We start from the raw sequence: 24,390 nt of genomic DNA on the forward strand, positions 1-24,390 counted from the left end.
ACATTGTAGATTCTCACTGAAGGCATCAAAACTATGAATGAACACATGTGGAGTTTGATGTACTTAACAAAAAAAAGTGAAATAACTGTAATAAGATTTTATTTTATTTTATTCTAGTTTCTTCAAAATAGCCACCCTTTGCTCTGATTACTGCTTTGAACACTCTTGGGATTTTCTCTATGTGTCACGTCCTCGCCCTGTTTTGTCTGTTCTCCTGCCTGTTGTGTTGTTCCCACGTGACCCCTGCTTCTCTGTGTCCCCTGTCTCAGTAATTTTCCACCACGTGTCTCATTTGTAGCTCCGCCCCTTCCCCAGGTGTTTCCAATTCTTGTGTGTTTCAAGTCACTATAAATATCCCTCCTCTGTCACTTGTCCCTCGTCGGTCTTTGCACCTTCCCCAGTTGTTTAGTCTTTCCTTGTATCTCTTAGCTCTAGTTGTTTGTTTGCTCCGTGTTTACCTCTGTTTATTTCTTGTTTGGTTTTTCTAGTTTCTTGTTTATCCCTAGCTCCCTGTATATACCCTGCTTTGTGTTGATTCCTAGTTTAGCTCCTTGTATATATTCCCTGTTTGTTTTTTCTTTATTATCTCTAGTTTGTTTAGTTTATGTTCTTTAGTTTCTCTCGTTTGTTTTGGTTTTGCGGTTATATGTTTATCTATTTTCAGTTATTTAGTTTATTGCCCAGTTTCTTATATATATATATATATATATATCTCCCTGTTCTATGTTTAAGTGTTTACTTGTTTCTTTGTTTATTTATATTTATTTATTAAATTATTCATTTCGCCATACCTGCACTTGCGTCCGTCTCCTCGTCTCCCTGCCTGGGTCATCCGTGACACTATGAGCTTCAAGAGGTAAAGAGTCACCTGAAATGGTTTTCCAACAGTCTTGAAGGAGTTCCCAGAGGTGTTTAGCACTTGTTGGCCCCTTTGCCTTCACTCTGTGGTCCAGCTCACCCCAAACCATCTGTGGACTTTGGAGGTCATTTTTTTGTTAAGTACATATCTTCACGTGTTCATTCATAGTTTTGGTTCCTTCAGTGAGAATCTACAATGTAAATAGTCATAATTTAAAGAAAATAAAGAAAGTGCATTGATAAAGAAAATAAAGAAAACGCATTAAATGAGAAGGTGTGTCCAAATTTTTGGCCTGTACTGTAAGTTAAACTTCTTTCATTAATACTTAATAACATCAATCCCAGACCATCCACCGTCCACACAGGTTAGCTGAGCATGCTACAATAACAAGCTAGGTGATACTCATGGCTGGAACCCAAGCCAAACTAACTAAGCATCTGGATTTGGTCAAAAACTCCATCCACAGCAAATGGAAGACGCTCACCATGCCTCCTGAAAGACCTTCAGCCCTGCTTCCAGTGGAAATTGCAAAAGAAATCCCCTCACAAGATTAGAATACCATGTGAGATCGGCCATGCTTCTTGGCAATCATTTGTTTTTGCCTTTCTGTATCAGCCTTCCACATTGTGTGCCATACTAGCAAAAAAGGTAACTTTAATAGCATATAAATGATGTTCTTGATCTTACAGCTGGTTTAGAGTTATCGTTCCTCTTCCACACCACCAGCTATTGCACACTTGGGCGTCTCCATTGTTTCATTCTGACCCAATGACTCCTTCAACCATCTCTGATTTATTAAACCACAACACTGAATCCATTTACCATCTGAATTACATTAAACCCCTCTGAATTTGTTCCTAGTCTAGTCCTCTTTCTCTTATCATCCAGCTACAGTGTATTAACTCCACCAGACAAAGACATAGCGACTTAGCATTTACAGCAGCGGAGTGAACCTCACACACAGCTGAACTGCAATATTTCTGCCTGATATTTTCAGACATCTTAGGCAACTTTAAACAAATTAGCAGCATCCTCTTTAATGAATAGCCCTATTAAGTCTGGACAGTCCAGTAGAAGAGGAGTTCAGACCAATAATTCACAGTCTGACTTTACACTAAGAAACTTACAGCAACTCTAACTGTTTAAAACTTTCACAAAATTAAACTTAACTAGAGTATGAATAAAGTGAACAATGAGGGGAAGGAAGTACAAGGTGGTAGGTATTTCTTTTAAAATCTAAATCTAATAAAACGTAATAAGAAATCAGTGGAAGTTGGTATGCAGTTGTATCTCAGACAGATTCATAAGTGGTTACAGGTGTGGTCTGATTAGAAACTGAGGGCCCAGTTTCAGCGATCTTTAGGTGTACCATCAACCAGTGTGCATCTTGGTGAGCAATTGCTGACTGCTACCTATGCCTCTACAAAACAGTTGAAGACATTTTGTCCAGTTCACAGTTGTTGAGAAGGGATCCTCTCAATCCCCTGTGTGCTGTAGGATGACATACTAAATCTTTATTTCTCCACATCCAACCATGCAGAATCTTACCTTGTATCCAGGCTAGAGGCTCCAACAATTTACTAGAGCCTCCTTTCAATTACAGAACAGTTTTCCCCAATAAACTCTTTTCGCCAAGGGCGTAGGAGCGGGTTTGATATTGGGGGGGGGGGGGGGGGGGGACACATTTGCTAATATGAACCAAAACCAAAACATTTGCGGAATTACTTTTAATCCCAAATATTCATTTTTTTCTATATTCTGTTTATTATTAGTTACATCCAAGTAAAGGTGATTTTACAACCTAAACAGGTTACTCCACATTACATTTACTGTTGCTAGAAAAAAATTATACGTGAAAGGTCTGAATTAAATACATATGACAAAAACTGATCAGTTATCACCTAATATTTAAAATAATATAACAGATTTGATTATTATTATTATTAATTATGTATTGTATGTTGTATATTTACATTTTCTCCAAACTGAGTAGCATTGTGTCCCGCACTTAATTGTTTCTACTGAAAGCACTTCTTATGATGGTGTCCTTTTATGAAAAAGAATTTAACTTTACGTTTCCTAGGGATTTTTGTCAGAAGTTAATATAAACGTTAGACGTCAGGACATGTGTTTTTACTGTAAACTACAAATGAACAGAAGTCAGATTAGATCAGTGTCTCTTAACCCTGTTCTTACATATTCTATTGCATATTCCCACTGTTCTGCATATTGTAGAGATTTCTCTGCTTTAAATGCACTTAATAAAGTAAGTGGTGGTATGATGTGTCTAATACACTGCTGATATACATAATGAGAGATTTTAACAGGTACACTCAGTAAATGACTGTTTATTAGCTAATCAGTTGGATCCGGTGGAAAACAAAATTTTAAGGGCAGAATCCTGCCGTTTTGCGCTTTATAACATCAGGAAAATTAGACTGTTTCTGACGCAACAGGCCACCCAACTCCTGGTACAAGCAGTCGTCATCTCACACCTCGACTACTGCAATGCCCTACTAACTGTCCTCCCAGCCTGTGTAGTAAAACCACTCCAAATTATCCAGAACGCAGCAGCACGTCTGATCTTCAACCAGCCAAAACAGGCACGTCACCCCGCTGCTCACTGAGCTCCACCGGCTACCAGTTGATGCTCGTATTAAATTCAAAGCTCTTACAATCGCCTACAAGGTGATGACAGAACAGGCTCCTTCCTACCTGCACTCGCTCCTGAAGGCTTACGCTACCTCCCGCCCGCTGCGCTCCTCCAATGAACGTCGCCTCGCTTTACCAAACAAACATTCACACAAAGCAATCCAGACTGTTCTCATACAGAGTTCCCCAATGGTGGAACAAACTACCTTCCACTACCAGATCAGGAGAATCTCTCGCTATCTTTAAGAAACTCCTGAAGACAGAGCTCTTCAAAGAGCACTTACTCTCTTAACACCTCTAACACACTAACTGCTTCTAACCTCATTTCCTTCTTCTTCTCCTTCACTTCACTATCCCATTATTTCCCTTTGATCTCCTTTAGACCCTATCTAAAGATGTTTTTACCTTTAAACTTCTATTAGTTTTGTACTTCACTATTGTACATCACTATTTGGACAAAAGCGTCTACCAAATGTAATGTAATGTAATGTAATGTATTATAATCACTTTAATACAGGTGCTGGTCAACGAATTAGAATAATTTGAAATGCAATCATGAAATTCTTTGAATGCATTTTTTGTGCAGAAAGCAAATCAGGTGTTCACCGCACCTGTCCTACTCGTTAGACTAATCACAGAACTCGTTACCTGGAAAAAAATTTGCTCAGCTGAGCTTTCCAAAAGGCCATTTAGGCCATTTAACTGTGACACTGTTGTTTTATTGAATTAGAATAATGGAGAAACCGTTTCATTGAATTAGAATAATTTTTATTATAATTACAATCACTTTCTCAGTATTTTGTGGCTGCCCCCTTGGCTTGTATGACTGCCTGAAGTCTCCGCGGCATCGATTTGACCAGCTTGTCGCAAGTTTCCGCACTCACAGCTTCCCAGGCAGTGGCGATGTTCTGCTTCAGTTGGTCCAGCGTAGTAGGCTTTCTGTCGCGAATTTTCCGCTTGACGATGGCCCAAAGGTTTTCAATGACATTGAGGTCAGGCGAGTTGGCCGGCCATGCCAAAACTTCAAGCTGTTTTTTAGTGAACCTATCTTTGGTCGACTTTGCCGCATGAGCCGGTGCAAGATCCTGTTGAAATATGAAGTCTTCTTCGCCGAACTGTTCCTCAACAGTCGGAATCAGGAACGTTTCCAGAACATCTTGATATACGGCAGCATTGACAGTCTTCTTGAGGAAGCAGAGTTTCCCTACACCTCGAGCGGACATGCATCCCCAGACCATAACGCTCTGGGGAAACTTGACGGATCTTTTCACGCACTCGTGGTTGTAGGTTTCGCCACCGCGACGCCAGACACGAGGACCTTGGTCACCGAAGGAGATGCAGAAGCGTGATTCACTGAAGTCACTGAAGACCACTTTCTGCCAGTCTTCAGCAGTCCAAAATGGGCCTTTTGGAAAGCTCAGCTGAGCAAATCTTTTTCCAGGTAACGAGTTCTGTGATTAGTCTAACGAGTAGGACAGGTGCGGTGAACACCTGATTTGCTTTCTGCACAAAAAAATGCATTCAAAGAATTTCATGATTGCACTATTTCAAATTATTCTAATTTGTTGACCAGCACCTGTATATCATCACTATATCAACACACTCCTACTGTCAACATTTTTTTTTTTTTTTTGAGAGTATACATGTAATAGGTAACCCTTTAAATAAATATGTGAAGTTGGAGTTTGGAGGCTGTGCTTCAGTAAAGAGAGTTTCTGTACAGACTAGTTGGACGTTCTTCGCAGCAGAAGCTCAGTCACAGTACTGGAACCACAGACCCGTCAGTTGTGTAATTTCTGGGATTGTGCTGGAGGAGTTAATGGATGCAGGAGCATACATGATTAATGATGTCGGCCACCCCGGCCAAAACACTCAGCCTCAATAATTCATGTTTAGGCAGAGGTGATAAAATTATATTTTCCCTTTGTTCCCCTCCACCTCTCTTTCATTCTTGACTTTTGCTGTCTCTCTTGCTCCTTTTGCTATTTTCTATGTCTCGCTTGCCCTTTCTTTTTGTCTCTCCTTTATATTTTTTTACTCTACATCTCTCACCATCTCTCTCTGCGCTCTCCTACCTTTTCTGTCTCTACCCCTTTCTTTCTCTTTTCTCTTCCTCCTCTACTCTATATTTTTTTCTCATTGTCTCTATCCCTTCAGCTATTTTTTTCTCAACATCCCTGGCTTTTCTCTCTCTGTCTACTAATTTCTTTCATTTGCTATTGCTGCCTCTCTCTCCATCATGTCACAGACGAGAGGACGGATGTAAGTGAAGATATTACAGTATATTTTAATTAAACAAACTAGATATACAAAAGAAAAGCAGAAATCAAACACGGGTAAAGCAAAAACTAGACAAACAAGACTAGAAATAGGACTAAGCAGAACAAAGCAAACAAGAAACTCAATAGCTGGAACAAGACTGAGATCTAAGACTACACAAACTAGACACGCAAACACAGAGATTCTATGGAACACAAAAAATTCAAAAGACTCGACAAGGAAATACTTAAACTATAGGCTATATATACACAGAGAGGGTGAGGAACACCTGGGGAAGGAATTAAGGGGGCGAGTTACAAACAAGACAAACAGAGACAACACAAAAGTCTAGGGCGGGGCTAGGGTGGAGACAGGACCAATAAAATAAAGGTTCTTACACACTGAACGCGGTACACCGCGCTGTATTCCGCTGTGCCGCCGCTCAGCTGGACGCTGGCCAGTTGTTGTTGCGTTGGGCTGCTGCTGACGCCAAGCGTCTCCTGCTGATAATAGGCGGAGTTTTCTAAAACCCATCACCTCTGCGAGCGGTGTTTTGTAGTTTTGAGTCTCTACAGCCTCTGTGGATCTGTATCTGTTTCTCAGCCTCAGAACAAAGCTCTGATTCTTCTCTTCCTCCTGTTATCTCTATGAGTGTAGGGAAGTGATGTACAGCTGAGGGGATTCACTAATCGCTATTATTAGTCTCTCGCGCACGTTTATTGTTGTTTGGACTACAGTTTCTCTCTAGTCGCGTGAGTTCACGTCATGCGTTTTCTGCCGAGGTACCGCTTGCCGCGAGGTCAAAGTTGAACCATGTTGAACTTTGCCCGCGGTAAGCGGTAGCGCGGTGGAGGCGTGGTTATGGGCGGGGAAACGCGCCGCTTTCCGCTCTGCTCCGCGGCAGCAACGCACCGCTCTAGACACTATTGAATCCTATGGGGGTCAGCGTACCGCACCGCACCTACCGCGTGCAGTGTGTAAGCACCTTAACAAAGCCATGTGCTCAAGGAGCACAGGTAAGGTAAACAAATCAGGAGAACTGAGTAAGACAGACACAGACTACAGGTATGACACATCACTTCTTTCTCTGTCACATCAATTTCCCTTTTTGTCTCTCTTTTTTCTTCTTTCCCCCTATTTTACTTTTCCTTTCCCCATCTTTTTAACCTACCTATTTTCAATTTCCCTGTATTTACAGTACATATACACTTAGTTTCGTTTTCTCTTTTCTTTCTCTTCTCTTTTTTCCTTCTTCTTATCTTTGTTTTTTGCTCCTCCTTCTCACCTGCAAATGATCTCTCACTCTTTCTGTACTTTTTTTTTCTGTTTGTCACTCTCAATCTCTCTCTTTTACTTTGTCTTATCTTGCTTTCATTACCCCAAAAAGCACAGCAAATTACTTATCCAAGAGGTCACAAAATACCCCACAACAACATCTGAAGAACTGCAGGCCTTATTTACCTCAGTTAAGGTCAGCGTTCATGACGTCATCATAAAAAAAGAGGCAGAGTGCCAAGACAAAAAACACTTCTGAGCAAAAAGAATATTTAGCTCATCTCAATTTTTCCAGAAAACATCTTGAGGATCCCTGATACATTTGGGAAAATACTCTGTGGATGAGAGACAAAGTGAACATTTTGGAAGGTGTGTGTCACATTACATCTGGTGTAAAAGTAACACAGCATTTCAGAAAAAGAACATCATACCTACAGTAAAACATGGTGGTGGTTGTGTGATGGTCTGGGCTGTTTTTTTTTTTTTTTTTACCAAAAATCCTGTAGGAGAATGTCCGGCCATCAGTTCATGACCTCAAGCTGAAATGAACAACCTTGTCAAAGTCCTGATTTTTTTGATGTTCTGAAACAGTTGAGTGTGACAAAAATGCCAAAAAAAAAAAAAGAAATCATGAGGATGGCACTTTTTCACACCACATCATATACACTAGTGTGTATATATAACTCCAACTATCTCTCTCTCTCTCTGATAGTGTGGTGTAGTAATAATGCTAGGCAGGAGTTAGTGGTGTAATTAGCCAGTTGGTGAATGTGTTTGGATGAGAGGGTAATTTGTGTCGAAGCCTCTTGGCTTTGTCTCGGCCGGCCGTTATTTCCCAGGAGACGCCGGGGCTGGAGGTGCGTGTGATCTGAGGAGATAAACACTGAAATTCACTTAGTTTAACCCTTAACGTCCAGCTCATCTCCACAGAACAACACCAGAACTGGCCCATGATTTATTACACCCTCACAGACTCTCTGAAACCAAAGGAGATACTGAGTGGACTTTCAATCCAGACCAGCAGCATATTAGACATTACTGCATTCCACTAAAGGTCCAAATGTTTGTATGTTTTAATAAATACAGCACTCAGCTACTTTAAGATGCAACTAGTGCGGACACAGATGTGTAATGCACACACACACACACACACACACACACACACACAGCTTGTCTATTCCCTGCAGAAGAGGAGTATAGCCAATAGAAAAGCACTTTTTCAAAGAGATAATCATGGGCTAGAGGAGTATAAAACCACAGTTTAAGCTGTGAAGTAGTGGAACTGTGTTCTCTGGAATAATGCAGTCCTTTGCAATACTTTTGGGAGTTGAGAATGAGGTAGAGTGGTGATTATCCAACACCCTGACTTTACTGTAGCTCTTGAAGAAAGTGTTTGGGTGTTTCGAATGATCACCACTCCAAAAACCAACACAAAAACCTTCTCACACGAGAACGGCTGTTGGTCTGGATGAGGAGTTCCTGCACTGTGAAATGCCAAGTATTCCAAAAACTCCTCACCGCTCCAGTGCTAAACAACAGTCATACCCTGGAAAAAAATGTGGAGTAGGATTTACTTAAAAAAACTTTCATTTTTTAAAATAAAAACAGCAAGTAAATTTAACAGAGCATGTATTACATTTGTATTTAACTATTTTTTTTTTCAGTAAATGTTACTTTGCAACACATTTATTTAAGTAGATTTTACTACAACAATGAAGCGACACATTCTTCCACGGCTTTTAATATTTACTTAGTAGGAGTAGAAGTAGTAATTTTGAAATTCTTTAGTAATGCTCACCTGCCAAATATTTTATTTACTGTAGTATTCATTTCTGTAGGTGTTAATACATGGCATATACTTTCCAAAAAACACAGATTTAAAGTAATACTTTACAAGTTTTTATAACAACTTTTTTATTGTTTTGGAGTAATGCATCTCCATTTACCAGTCAAAAAATTAACATAGTACAATTAAAAAAATATGGGATTAAATACAAAACAAGAGAGATCTGTCTTTTAACCAAATATTTAAGTCTTACATGCTGCAACCAAAAAAATATATATTATTGTATACATTATTATATATATATTCAAAATATCAGAAAGAGTTACAAACTTGCTTGCTTCTTCCATGAGTCCTTGGCAAACTGATAAATGATGCAACTTCCTGTCTTTAAATTAGTTTTAACATAAAAGTCCCAAAGTAGTAGTTTCTTGATGGTCGCACCACATGATATTCTATTAAATGGAGTTTCATTGTATATTACAAATGCTTTGCAACTTTGTACAGGACTAAAAAACACTTTAAAATCATGACAAATAGGGCAAAAAAAAATTATATAGATTTAGAGTCATTTTAAACGCTGAACATGCAGTGAAAACCACTCCACTGCATTCTGTGAAAAAAAGATTTACTTGGAACAGAAGCTGACATCACTGCACATGCATGGATTCTGTAAGAGACCTTTTACTTGCAGGTTTCAGTTTTGCTTCTCACAAAGGAAAAAAAATACAAAATTGATGTAAATTTTACTTTGGCATTTAGCCTAAAATTTATAAATGTATTTGAAGACAAACAATTACAAAGAAACACCAAGTAGTGCATATAATTTTATCTGAAAATCTTAAGTTACTAGACTGTATTAGATTATTCTTGTAGATAGTACTTAAATAAACCTAATTACAGTGGTGTGCAGTGTGGCCCTTCTAACCCTTCAGAGAAGGGGTGACAAAAAGTGCATGTAAATTACATATTTTTTTATCAGGAAGTATATAATATAATTATTGTAAGTGTAAGCATTTATTTTATAAATTAAGTAAAATAAAAAAAACAGCAACTAATTTAAAGCATTAGTCTGTGTTTTTCAGTTTCTGCAGGACTCTTATCAGACTGCTAGCCGTACTGAACAATCAAAGCTTTTTAAAATGGCTTCTGCCCCCACGTGTCTGCGTGACCCTTCTCCTGATTTTTTGAAGGGTGTAGTAAGGATTCTATTAGAAAAGTCATTGGACAATCTAACCAATCAGATTCATGATTTTCACTCCAGGGGCGGGGCCATGCCTGTCTAGCCCCTTCTCTGCGCTCGGATGAAGGGGTTACGCGATGTGCGTTGATTAGTCCTAAAACAGAGCGTGAATGCTGGATTAATTAAATATTTAGCTAACTATCATGGAAATAAGACAGATATTGTGTCATATCATATTAAAAAGCCTTTTAAAGGCTACCCTTCAATGTGAAACTAAGTAATAGGCTGCCTGACTGATAAGTTCTATGTGTACTTAATGTTTTGGCTGCTCTGGCATCCTGTAGGCATACAAATGAGTGATCTTTGTTGACCGCCTGTACTTGTAGGAAAATTAAGCATTTATTGTAGAGTCTATTGTATACTTTTGTAGTTTGTAGCTGTATTTGTGGGCTGTAAATGTGTATTAAGTTCATATAATCAGTCAAGACAGAGAATATATAGTAATTGCAGTATTTATCAATGTTTCTGTCGGGCGGGGGGGAGGGGGGGTGGTTGCAGAATGGGCACCCACTATATTCACTGCACACACTGCACTGCATTAATTATAATAGCAAAGGTTTTTTTTTTTTTGACAGTGTAGTTTTTGTGAACCTACACACAGAAAATTGATGCACAGATTTGCGCAATCGATCCACAGTTTTCTTGTGTGTGAAAACAAACCACTGCTAATGAGCCCCTCACCAAACAAGCCCAGAATTAGTTCAGGGTTATTATTCCTGTTATTCCAGAGTCCGGAGACGATGAAGCCGCCTGGTTGGTTGACCCTGGAAAAAACAACCATAAATTACTGTGGAGCACCTTGGTCTCAAGGCTGCAGACTGATTGGCTAACAAAGGAGCTTTCTGCCTCCATACTTTTGAGTGCTTGATTTGTTTTCTTCAGTAAAATAATGTCTGTAGGACAAGGTTGAGTATACATACTGTCTCAATAGCAACCACGTCCATTATTGAACTTTTCTATATAAAATAACAAAAGGTCACATTCTGAGATCGTGGTTTTGTGTTTTTTACTTTCACTGTGGTAATATCATCTCATATGATGTAAACTTTTAAAAATAAAAGAGCTACAGGAAGTTCTTGGAGTGGGAGCACAGAGGAGCTCATAGGCATGTTCTGCTTCCCAAAGTCTGGGCTCTTTCAAACAATATGAATACTAAAGTCATCCAAATCATGAAGAAAGACATGTTAAGATATTTAGATATTTAAACAAAAAGTAAGTGTTAAACAAAACAGAATATTGTTTTATATTTTAGATTCTTCAAAGTAGCACCTCTTACTCAGATGACAGTTTTAAACATCTTGGCTGGATTTTCTTTTATGAGCTTTATGAGGTAGAGTCACCTGAAAATTGGCTTTCAGTGAACAGCTGTGCTGAACTTGTTAAGAGTTAATTACATGAATTTCTTGCCTCTTAATATGTTTGAGAGCATCAGTTGTGAAGTTGTGAGGTAGAGTTGGTATGAAGAAAATAGCTTTATTTGTAGAGCAAAGTTCTAATTCATATTATGGCAAGAACTACTCAACTAATCAGGAAAAAAAATACTTTCAGAAATGGACCTAACCAGAAATGGAAAGTATTCTCAAGTGCAGTCCCAAGACCATCAAAAACATTATGATGAAACTGGCTCTTATCAGGACCACCCCAGGAACGGAAGCCCAAAAGTTACCTCTTTGGTACAGAATGTGTTAATCAGAGTTACCAGCCTCAGAAACCGCAAGTTAACATCACCTCAGATAAAAGCACCTAAATACTTTACAGAGTATTTTGGTTTGTTGAACACTTTTAAGTTACTACATGATTCCTTATGTGCTCCTTCATAGTCTTCATGACTTTAGTATTCATTTACAATGTAGGAAAAAATAATAGAAAGGAAAAACATTGAATGAGAAATTGTATCCAAACATTTGACTTGCTATGTACAATTCGAAAATTGAGGTGAATATGGATGGACAACGAAGCCTCCAGAGCAGAGCTGATTTTATGAAAGTCAGTTTTTATAAATAAAATAAAGCATTTTGTGTTTCTCACAGCAATATCACCACATGCTGTTTACACTTGATGTCATCAAAAGCCTAATTAAGCAAAAGATGTTAACACAGGTCAGTGTGCTAAAGTAGTTACTGATGTGTGTGGTCATAGCATGTTTTGATTTATATATATATATATATATATATATATATATATATATATATATATATATATATATATATATATATATATATATAATTTTATTTCAGATTTTTCCACATTTTCTCCCAATTTGGTTTTCCAATTGTCCCACCCCTTTGTGCATCCACATCACCAGTGGCACCTGCGACCCTTGGAGGATGCGGACGAGCACACGCCTCCTCCGACTAAAGTTAGTCACCCCTTTTTTCGAGCTGCTGCTGATGAAAAATTGACTTAGCAGCCAGCACGCTCGGAGGAAAGCACAGCGGCTAGGTTCCGATCCATCCACTCACAGACGCGTGATGGGGAAAGAGCGCCATCTACCCACCCAGCAAAGCAAGGGAGCTTATGTCTTGTGGCTTTTGTCATGTCCCATAGAAGCTAAATAACTTTAAACACTGCACTACTCTAAAAACTGTTTCTGATAAAGAGGCCAGTATAAGACACAATGCACAATGTAAAAAAAAGTGTTCATTATTTTATCATGTAATGAATTATGTTATTTTATTGGAACAGAACACTGCATTGTCGTTTAAGTGTCACTGTCCTCTGATGTTCTCATCTTCTGAACAGAAATGTAAGAATTTAAATAGACCTCAGCTCCGACTGATGAGTGTAATTGAATTACCCATCTTCTGCCATCCTGACGCAGCGCACATCACACCTCCCATACATCTCTAAATCTGTACAGCGGGGGACTATACAGCAATCGCTGCCACTTTACTACCCCGCCTGTAATGCATGCTGTGTTAATGATATGAACTTACTGTTGCCACTGGCAACACATAGCAGAGGAGCGAGAGAGTAAGACAGAAAGAAAGAGAGAGTAAGAAAGATAGAGAGAGAGAGAGAGAGTAAGGGATTGGAGAGGGATGTGAAGGGCTATTCTTGGAATCAGAGGAGAAGGAGTTTGGCCTTGGTAACTTTCAGCCATGCCTATTGATAAGCTCAGTACTTTAGAAAAGAAGCCAGTTTTACACAGCCAACGAACTCACTGACTTAAAGTTAACATCAGCCACTTTATTACCTTACCGTTCCACTGGCCACTTTATTAGAAACACCTACAACCTTATACTTCCACTGGTCTTTTGACCAGCTTGTACTGTATAGCCACTCATTCTTGAAAATTTGTTAGAAACACCTACTGTACCTTGTATTTCCTTGTTGTCCAATGAAAAAACAGTACCTCCATTTCTGTTGATTTTTAGTTTACCACACAATTTGAACAGCCAAACTGTCCCTTACACTGTGCCCAAATTTCTTGATGAATGGACCAATAAAAATACTTCAAAATTACCCGAAATAAACTCTAACTCTATTTCCATTGAAAGTTTGAAAGGTTTTTTTTATGTTTCTCCTGTAAAGTTACTTGTTTTCCATTGGACAGCAACAATTTCCACCTACAACCTTACACTTACATTCATTTTGGCCACTTTATTAGACACAACTTCTATCTTGTTTGTCCACTAATTGTTGGCCACTTTATTAGAAACACTTACCACATTGTACTTCCACTTATTCTTTGCCACTTCATTGAAAACATCTACAATCTTACACTTCAATTCATTTTGGGCCACTTTATCAGAAACAGCTACGAGCTTATATATTTATTCATTTTGGCCATTTTCTTAGAAACACCTACTTTACCTTGTATTTCGTCACTGTCCAATGAAAAAACAGTACTTCCATTTTTGTTGATTTTTAGTTTACTACAAAATTTGAACAGCCAAATTTCTTGATGAATGGACCAATAGAAATACAGCAATGATTCCACTCACTGGCCACATTATTAGAAACACCAATAACCTTAAACTTCCACTTGTTTTGGCCACTTGGTAACACTTTACTTGGATGGTCCATTTTTGACACTAAAGTGAGTGTAAACTAACTATCAAAAACATGTCACTGAACTGTTCCATGAATATCAAGTTCCTCTGTCAATAGTGGCATCACATTATATCATATAGATGATCAGGTGAGTGTCATCTGCATCTCAACAACGTGTCAACTGCATATCAACAACATAAAAAGTAAATTCTCAACTACATCTAGCAAAGATTTATCTACTGATAGGCACCTTAGTGTAACATGACATCTCTATCTTTTGCACCACCCAACAACAATTAGTGCAATTAAAACATAGACTGTCAACTGCATGTCAGTTGACCCTCAATTGAGTTTGTTTGAACACTATGTTGCGTATATGCTGAATATATGTTGTAAGTCAAGGACTCACCTTTTAAATGTATTTTAATCATCATTTGGACCATCCAAGTAAAGTAAAACCATGATGGTCAACTTTAACTAAGTTAAATAACTTCTTTGTGTCAACTGCATGTCAGTTGACTCTCAGCTTCATGTCCATTACATTACCATAGATATGCAATGAGGAATAAGTACAAGGGATTTGAAAAAGAAGAGGTTTTATTACACATTTTTTCACATAAACACAAATGTTATATGAAACATTTTTCCAGGTAATTGTGAATAAAAATGTCTGAAAGAAGTGACCGTTTAACAGGTCATTAACTTTAACTTTAACATTAACTTGTTTAGTCCCCTTAGAGAAGTAATGCCAACAATATATATCTCCCTAGGGCAGATTAATAAACAAAGCTATTGGAACCATTTAATGCCAGGTGTGGGCTAGAGGGGTATAAAGTTCTGAATAAAGATTATAAACACACACCAAAAAAAACAAACAAAAAAAAAAACATATATTATATTATATTATATTATATTATATACAGGGCCATCTAAAAAAATTAGAATATCTTTGAAAAGTTACTTTATTTCAGTAATCCTGTTAAAAATGTGAAACTCATATTATATAGATGTATTAAACACACAGAATGATCTATTTTAAGTGTTTATTTATTTTATTGATTTTGGCTTACAGCCAATAAAACCCAAAAATCAGTGTCTCAGAAAATTAAAATATTATATAAGACCAATTGGTACTTTCTGCAGTGTGTGCAGTGTGCCAAGTCCTGCTGGACAATGAAATCTGCATCTCCATAAAAGTTATAATCAGCAGAGGGAAGAAGCATGAAGTGCTTTAAGATTTTCTGGGAAAACAAAACTGCACTGACTTTAGACTTGATAATAAAACACAGTGGATCAACACCAGCAGATGACAGACATGAAGTCTAGTCTAGGTTTAGTGAAGTTTCCACCAATCAGTGATGGTTTGGAGAGACATGTGCAACATCTGCTGGTGTTGATCCACTGTGTTTTATTATCAAGTCTAAAGTCAGTGCAGTTTGTTTTCCCACAAAATTTTACAGCACTTCATGCTTCCATCCGCTGATAACTTTTATGGAGATGCGGATTTCATTTTCCAGCAGGACTTGGCACACTGCCCACACTGCCAAAAGTACCAACTGGTCTTATATAATATTAAAATTTTCGGAGACACTGTTTTTTGGGTTTTCATTGGCTGTACGCCATAATCATCAACAATAAAATAAATAAACACTTAAAAATAGATCATTCTGTGTGTAATACATATATATAATAGATGAGTTTCACATTTTTAACTGAATTACTGAAATAAAGTAACTTTTCAAAGATATTCAAATTTTTATATATATATATATATATATTACTATAATTACATTACTAGTCATTTTTATACCATGTGGCCTTACATGCAGACCATACCTTACACCACTTCTTCAGTATTCTTTATCAACATTGAAAGGGATCAGTTTTTTCTCTCTTTTCATTGTGACCACCTTTGCAGCAAGAGCATCATCTCCTTGAATTTTGGTGGCACAAAGGTGGGCCAGGCCTCTGAGAGTCTTGTATTGTCCTTTAAAACCACTGAGAAGTGGTCTTTCAGTAAGATACAACTCTGCAATGGCTGCCATCCCCTTCACAGCATTCCTCGATACTGCAACCTTTTTGAATGCATGAGCCATTTTCATTCCCTTCTGGATGCAGCGAAGAACCTTTCTGTATCTCCGGACAACTTCTTTTATGCTGCTCACTAGACAAAACAAAACAGAGATTAGACATAAAATGGGCAAAGTGTTTCTTAATATCAATATCCACAAAAAAAAATGGCTATGAAAAAAAAGTTATGGTAGGCTAACAATCATACAACATCCAGGATAAGGGTTGTTGGCAACACACTTTATGAACTGTGCCCACATAACCCTTTTGTAACTCCTTATTTTAAGACTGTATTATGTGTCCCTAAATGTGTAAAATATTCAGCTCCAACGAAAGGCCTGTTATTTCCCCTTCACTGCAACAGCATGTCGATTACTGACCAAAGATTCACTCATGAACACCTGAAGATGAGGAAGTAGGCCTGTCGCAATATCGACGCTACCATATCGACTTTTTGTGCGATATATATATTTTTTTTTTATCGTGACCATTTTTGCCAATGTCGACAACAGCCAGTAGGTTTCCACGTGAGCGAGGAGAACCATCAATGCAAAATAGCCAGTATGTGGACTTTGTTTCAAAACAGTGGCAACAAAAGCTGGCAACACTACTAACCTGAGATCTTATTTAAAGCACAACCATCCAGCCCAATTAATCCAGCTGAATATTAAATACTGTTCCCCAGAGAAATCCTGCCTCAAGCCCCGCACGCTAAACATGCTGGTGTTCCTGCTCTAAATTTGTCTGACAGTTACATAAAAAATACATTTATAGCAAGAGCTATGGCCTGCTGTGCTATCTGTGCCTTTGATCATATGGACACGTGTGTTAATGTGTGCTAATGTGTGTTTTATAGCATATACATATATAATCAGAAAAAAGTATCTGCAAGTGCCTTTGTGTCAAGAGTTAAAAAAAAAAAAACAGTTACTTTATTTTTTTATATAAAGGTCTGTTTAATATTTAGTGCAATTTATTCTTACATTCAGCTGTTCCATATTTCAGGTTATGTTACAGGTTTTGATACGAACAATTGAAGCAGTATATCCAGTGTGACCTGACTTTAAATGCTATACTGTTCAAATCAGTACAAAAAATATATGCAAATAATGTGTATTCCAAATAAAAAATAATTTTCACTAACATTGTTTTACTGAAAATAGTATAGTGCAGTTGTTCTCAACCTTGGTCCTGCAGAGTTTATACTAATTACAGCACTCCTGATCCAACTATTCAACTGTCAAGCTCTCACTGATGAGAACTTAGATGTGTGACTGCAGGAAACACTAATACCTGCTGGCTAGTAGTGCCCTGGAACAGGACTGTTAGCCATTGATACAGTCTCTGTAGCTTTTAATTATTATTATTATTTTTAAATCAGTCAGTTTTAATGTCATGTAAAATCTGTGTGATGCCATTAATGCATTTATATAATAATAAAAAATAAAAATAAAACATTCAGTGTTTCTGTATTATCTCTGACAGAGCTATTATCACATTATGATACAATGTCTGAATAAATTACCTACCCTTTTCTTTTGAGAAGGTTTTTTTTTTCTCCTTTGTCTTCTTCTTGTCTTTTTTCTTCCTCTTTGCCTTTTCTTTTTTCTTCTTCTTCTTATCCCTGTCCCTTTTCATATGCTTCCACTTCCTATGCTTTTTTTCATCTGAGCTAGAGTCAGATTCCAGGCTTGATTCAAAGTCTGAAGTAGTCAGAGAATCAGAGGTAGATTCTGAGCCGGAGTCTGACTCTGTCATGGAATCCTCACCAGAGGGTCCTGTCTCTCTGCTGGCTTCATCAGCTGAAAGACAGGCAGGAAAAAAACAGCTATAAAATGTACAATAAACAGTTACTTTGAATTTTCAGAAATAGACCACCTACAGCTGCACTGATAGGGCTTAATCTGAAACCCTAATCAAATGAACTATACTGTAGTTCCCCAATGGTACCACCAATAAAAATATGATTATATTCTCATTATAAAACCACAAAACATGAATACCTAACAATGTCATATAAAGTATATAAAAATATTTAATTATTTAATTTAAATACACATCTACAAACAATCTCCTACAAACCTACATCCAGTTAAATTAATTGTTTCAGTTATTTTACAGAAGCAAGCCCAACTAATAGAAACCAATTTGCATTATATTCTTAATTCTTAAGTATGAGGTTACGAAGTCCTTATTATTAATGACTGGACACTGAACATTTCTGACCCCACGAAAAAGTTTCGGTTCTGATTGCAACAGTGTTTTTTTTGATAAGTGTTTTGACATTTGACTTGTTCAAATTCTTGTTTGGATTTGTTTGGATGTTTGAAGCCTATTTTTATTTTAATCAAGCAGAACACATAACAGGTTCTTTAAGGGCCAACTAATAAAAAACATGCAATAAGGTGCGATATAAGACGAGACAATATTGTTCATATCGATATAGACTACGCTGCGTTACAGTGAGCCTCATCAGTTCTCCCGCTGTGTCTCTGTACAGCTTCACCTAGCCCTGCCTCCCTCCTTCACTGAACACACTACCCCTCCCCCACCGCAGTCAGCATCAGCAGCAGAGCGGGGAGAGAGAGAGAAGGTGACAGAGAAACCTCCCGTTACATCTCATTTTTAGATGGTTTTGATTCAGCGAGTAAGATGAGCAGCAGAATAAGGTATTTTGTAGAGCGGGGGTCAGTAATAGGCGGACCAGGTCCACTATTGAGAACTAGTTCACTTCTAGAGGGTTTATTTCAAACTTTATTAGCCGTTGACAGAGGTTTTGCAGTGCAGGAAACTCAAAGATCAATCGCCTGCGTTCTAAATAAAGTGTGACGCGCACAGAGGAGAGATACGAAGCTCATCCGGACAATGTTCTTTATAAAAATACACAGTGACGGCAGAACCCGACTTTTCAGAGAAACAGCAGCGCGTCTCATGTTCTGAAGCATCACCACTGAACTAACTAACACTCATCTTTAGAGCAGACACACCCACTCTAACCTGAACTGATCAATCAGCTCCTTCACATGTGTATGAGAATAGACCTGACACTGTTTCAGCCCAGATATACAGAAAACTCAAACTGCGCTTTTTATTTTATTTTTTCTTAAGCACTTTAAATGCCCTTTTTCCAAAAGCATATATTTTATATATCCCTTGTTTTTAGGCTACTTTAAGTTAAAAAAAAATAATTTGAGGAATTGTTTAATATATATGTTTATAATTAGTATAATTTGAAATGACTTTCAGTTGTTGATTATATAAAATGCTGCTAGAACTGCTAGGCTACTCTAATATACAGGATACGGTGTTCTGTCAAATTGTCCTATCTTGTCAAACCGTGCTGCCCTAATCTATATATTTAACTGTAAAAATACAAAAAAAGCACTGGTTTAGGGTATGTAACCAGTGACATTTCAGTAGATGCACGTTATTAGATTTGGATTGCATAAATCATTGTATCATGGCAAATGATGGCACATAGAGCTCATTACAAACTGCTTTTGTATTTATTTATAATAATAATTGTAATTATTAGTTTCCATTTGCACTTTTGTGTTTAATGCACATAAACCCCTATAAAACAGATTAATTATAAATAAAGAACATGATAAATAATTAAATTGTGCAGGTCAGAGCATGCGCAGTACCTTTGGGAGTATGTATCAATGGGTAGGACAATTCGACAGAACAACGGCACTGAATTATAAAAATACCAATATAAAATTTGGATCATGCCTCTTTATCTCTAAAGTATCTTTTTGATATTACCTTATGGGATAAAAAAAAAAGAGATATATATCGTATATCCCAATTCAGAAAAAAATTATCAAGATATAGTTTTTGATCCATATCGCCCAGCCCTAATCCAATCTATATATGAAAAGAGAATGTAATATATACTGCATATATATACACACACAAAAACAGTGTGTTTTGGACACTATGAAATCAGTGTTAAAATTTAAAATTGTGACTTGTAAAGAGTTAATTACTTGAATTTCTTGCCTCTTGTGTTTGAGACCATCAGTGGTAAAGAAATATTCTAATTATGAGGAGCAAGAATTACTCAACTAAGAACTATTCAAATAAAGGTCAGTCAATCTGAAACATTTTTGAAAGCATCCTCAAGTGCAGTCGCAAAGACCGTCAAATGTTACAATGAAACTGGCTCTCATCAGGACCATTTCTGGAAAGTAAGACCGCAAGTTACCTCTGCATTACAGGATAAGTTCATCCTAAGTTAAGTTCCAGCCTCAGAAACTGCAAGTTAACCACACCCCAGGTAGGAACATCTAAACACTTCACAAAGTATTCTGTTTTTTGTATTGTTTTTTAACACTATTAAGTTTGTACATGATTCCTTATGTTTTCCTTTATAGTCTAAATCACTTCACTATTCATTTACTATGTAGGAAACAAAAATAAAAACATTCATTCACTCTCACACACAAACACACACACACACACACACACACACACACACAAATATAACCGTACCTTTCTTTTGTTGGTCCTCCAATTGTTTACGCAGAAATGCATTATCCTCCTTTAAGTCTTTAATTTGGTTTTCTAAATGTTCAACCTTACTTTGCCATTTCAGAACATCTTGTTTAAAAGGCTGTGGTGCATAACAGGAGGCACCTAAGAACAAATAAGGAAAATAAACATAAGAGCATTTTAGCAATATAACCCAGCTTGCAACTACTCATTAAACCTTCAAAGGTTGAGGTATCTCTAAAGTGTCAATTACACATAACTAAGTAATGTTATACACAGAGTATGGTTTTAGGAATCAAAAGGGCTTTAATCACAAATGAGAGCAACTCAATTTTAACTTTAACAAACACTGAAGTCACTTTGAAGTAATGAATATATATATATATATATATATATATATATATATATATATATATATACTTATATATACAGGGCAATCTCAAAAAAGTAAAATATCTTTTAAAAGTTTAATAACTTTATTTCAGTAATTCAGTTCAAAATGTGAAACTCATATTATATAGATGTATTAAACAAAGAGTGATCAATTTTAAGTGTTTACTTATTTTATTGTTGATGATTTTGGCTTACAGCCAATGAAAACCCAAAAATTGGTGTCTCAGGAAATTAGAATATTATATAAGACCAATTTGTACTTTTGGCAGTGTGGGCAGTGTGCCAAATCCTGCTGGAAATTGAAATCTGCATCTCCATAAAAGTTGTCAGCAGAGGGAAGAAGCACGAAGTGCTTTAAGATTTTGTGGGAAAACAAAACTGCACTGACTTTAGACTTGATAATAAAACACAGTGGATCAACACCAGCAGATGTTGCACATGTCTCTCCAAACCATCACTGATTGGTGGAAACTTCACACTAGACCTCGAGCAGTTTGGACTCTCTCCACTCTTCCTCCAGACTTTGGTCTCTTGATTTACACATGAAATGTAAAATTTACTGATGATCAGTGATGGTTTGGAGAGTCATGTCTGTCATCTGCTGGTGTTGATCCACTGTGTTTTATTATCAAGTCTAAAGTCAGTGCAGTTTTGTTTTCCCAGAAAATCTTACAGCACTTCATGCTTCTTCCCTCTGCTACTGACAACTTTTATGGAGATGCGGATTTCATTGTCCAGCAGGACTTGGCACACTGCCCACACTGCAGAAAGTACCAATTGGTCTTATATAATATTTTAATTTTCTGAGACACTGATTTTTGGATTTTTATTGGCTGTAAGCCAGAATCATCAACAATAAAATAAATAAACACTTAAAATAGATCACTCTGTGTGTAATACATCTATATAATATGAGTTTCACATTTTCAACTGAATTACTGAAATAAAAAAAGTAACTTTTTAAAGATATTCTATTTTCTTTTAGATGGCTCTGTATAACGTTATATGATTACATGATAGTAAATAACTTAATATAGCACACAATATTTTTCCTAGTTAACTCATCATATTTTATGTACAAATGTACTTAGATCAGAGTATTCAAAATCAGCTAGTCAGCTGACTAGCTAACCTACCTAGCTAAGAAGAGTAAGCTAGCCAGATCCTTAAACATCAGTGGTAGACAGCTGGTGCTTAGTACATCCACTAAAATGCTTCACTGAGCTGCACGTAGCATGACAAATTGCAATATTTGTGTTTCCAGAACAATTTAAACACGATGTATAACATGATTATTAGTGAAATATTTCCTTAAAAGATAACTGACTACCGTACCCTGAACCACCGTGCTCTCCTGACGCCTTTCCTCTGCCTCATCTGTGGCCAGTAAACGAGCTCTGGCGCGCGTTTTCAATCCTGCAGCCATTTACCCATCTAACACACGCGTGCTCCTGAGTTTTACTGCAAATTACACAAAAAAAGAAAACTGTATTAAGCTTTGTTCTACAGCCAAACCAAACGAGCAGCACCTCAAGCCGTTTCGTGTACAGGCTCGGTAAAAAGTACAAGCAGAGAAAGACCTACCTAACTTTAATTGAGCTCCGCGGTCAGAGAGTGGGGCGGGACTTCTTCATTCCAGCTCATCACGTCTTTCAACAGCCAATCAGAGAGCAGGATGAAAAGCCACGGAGACTTTCAGCAAATGAAATAAAAGCGCGCCTATTCTTACTTTAAAACAAACAGAGCTTAAAACAGTACCGTGATTAGGTGGCTACAGAAGCAATGAGTATTTTACGAAGATTAATGAAAAATGTTTATGTAAGAAAAAACAAAAAAACATCTTATAACCTGATCAGATGGATGCAAAATGAAAAATTACTAAAACGCAAACTAAAATGCAAGAGGTGTAACAAGAGGATGAGGATGGTACATTCCCACTGTGCTGACAATTTTATATGGTAAGGTCATTTTGTTTATATAAGCTAATTGGAAAATGTACAGTCAGTCTACAATCTAAGACATATTTTTCCTTAATATCTAAAATCTGTTACTCTGTTATAATAAAATAAACTATTTTATTACAACATAAAATACCTATTAACCAAAGTCTGCAGTAACAGAGCTGTTACTGTCTTCGCCGTTATATCAGAAAATGACTGACAGCCGCTAGGGGGAGCCCGCGAGAGAGTCCAAAATGAATGGGAGTGAATTAAGCTACACGGCTAAAAACACAAATAAAAAATACGAACTATTCCCTAGGTCGGGATTTTTCTTTAATATAGGAAAGTAAAATGAAGTATTTCCTTAAAAAAGCAAAGAATACTTATCAACATATCTTAGTGTTTCATCAGTAAACAGGTTTTAAGCTGTATAGGCGCTAGCATTGCTGCTACTGTGAGGTTGAAGATGCTGGAGATACAGTCAGAGCATGTTTAAAAGGTCTGCAGAGCTGAAACCTTTGATAAAATTTTGTGTTATAAAAATTAGTAAAAGTTTCAGTTTAAAAATTATTAATCATTTATAAACTGATTTTGCTTAAATGCTTCACATGAATCCCATTCATTTTGGCTATGTATATATATATATATATATATATATATATATATATATATATACAGGGCCATCTAAAAAAATAGAATATCTTTGAAAAGTTACTTTATTTCAGTAATTCAGTTGAAAATGTGAAACTCATACATTATATAGACGTATTAAACACACAGAGATATATTTTAAGCGTTTATTTCTTTTATTGTTGGTGATTTTGGCTTACAGCCAATGAAAACCCAAAAATCAGTGTCTCAGTAAATTTGGATATTATATAAGACCAATTGATACGTTTGGCAGTGTGGGCAGTGTGCTAAGTCCTGCTGGAAAATGAAATCTGCATCTCCATTAAAGTTGTCAGTAGCAGAGGGAAGCATGAAGTGCTGTAAGATTTTGAGGGAAAACAAAACTGAACTGACTTTAGACTTGATAATAAAACACAGTGGATCAACACCAGCAGATGGCAGACATGACTCTCCAAACCATCACTGATCATCAGTAAATTTTACATTTCATGTGTAAATCAAGGGAGTCTGGAGGAAAAGTGGAGAGACACACAGTCCAAACTGCTCGAGGTCTAGTGTGAAGTTTCCACCAATCAGTGATGGTTTGGAGAGACATGTCATCTGCTGGTGTTGATCCACTGTGTTTTATTATCAAGTCTAAAGTCAGTGCAGTTTGGTTTTCCCACAAAATCTTACAGCACTTCATGCTTCCTTCTGCTGACAATTTTATGGAGATGTGGATTTCATTTTCCAGCAGGACTTGGCAAACTGCCCACACTGCAGAAAGTACCAATTGGTCTTATAATATAATATT

General features: G+C 37.0%; 1 protein-coding gene across 2 annotated transcripts; it reads right to left on the reverse strand.

Annotated features, from left to right (window-relative positions):
* Positions 1-15,637: 15,637 nt before the first annotated feature.
* On the reverse strand, positions 15,638-22,666 carry LOC111195523 (uncharacterized). 2 transcript variants are annotated; one of them, XM_049473843.1, is made up of 5 exons: positions 22,612-22,666; positions 22,363-22,488; positions 20,635-20,778; positions 17,667-17,939; positions 15,638-16,231 (listed from the first exon to the last, which is right to left on the reverse strand). In XM_049473843.1, the coding sequence occupies exons 2-5, from the start codon at positions 22,451-22,453 to the stop codon at positions 15,918-15,920; spliced, it is 822 nt and encodes a 273-aa protein (XP_049329800.1). In that variant the 5' UTR covers positions 22,454-22,488; positions 22,612-22,666; the 3' UTR covers positions 15,638-15,917. The 2 variants fall into 2 exon arrangements, with proteins under 2 accessions (XP_049329800.1, XP_049329799.1); XM_049473842.1 differs by lacking the exon at positions 22,612-22,666 and having other exon boundaries at positions 22,363-22,599.
* Between the last annotated feature and the right edge of the window lie 1,724 nt (positions 22,667-24,390).

Source organism: Astyanax mexicanus, chromosome 2, assembly GCF_023375975.1.
Source record: "Astyanax mexicanus isolate ESR-SI-001 chromosome 2, AstMex3_surface, whole genome shotgun sequence".
Taxonomy (NCBI): domain Eukaryota; kingdom Metazoa; phylum Chordata; class Actinopteri; order Characiformes; family Acestrorhamphidae; genus Astyanax; species Astyanax mexicanus.

What these genes read in the sequence shown, in the direction of transcription:
- LOC111195523 (XM_049473843.1), bottom strand. Translation starts at nt 22,453, where the DNA reads ATGGCTGCAGGATTGAAAACGCGCGCCAGAGCTCGTTTACTGGCCACA. An exon ending in GGAGAGCACGGTGGTTCAGG is followed by an intron (nt 20,779 to 22,362) that starts GTACGGTAGTCA and finishes ATTTGTTCTTAG; the next exon opens with GTGCCTCCTGTTATGCACCA. An exon ending in AACCTTCTCAAAAGAAAAGG is followed by an intron (nt 16,232 to 17,666) that starts GTAGGTAATTTA and finishes TGTTTTGTCTAG; the next exon opens with TGAGCAGCATAAAAGAAGTT.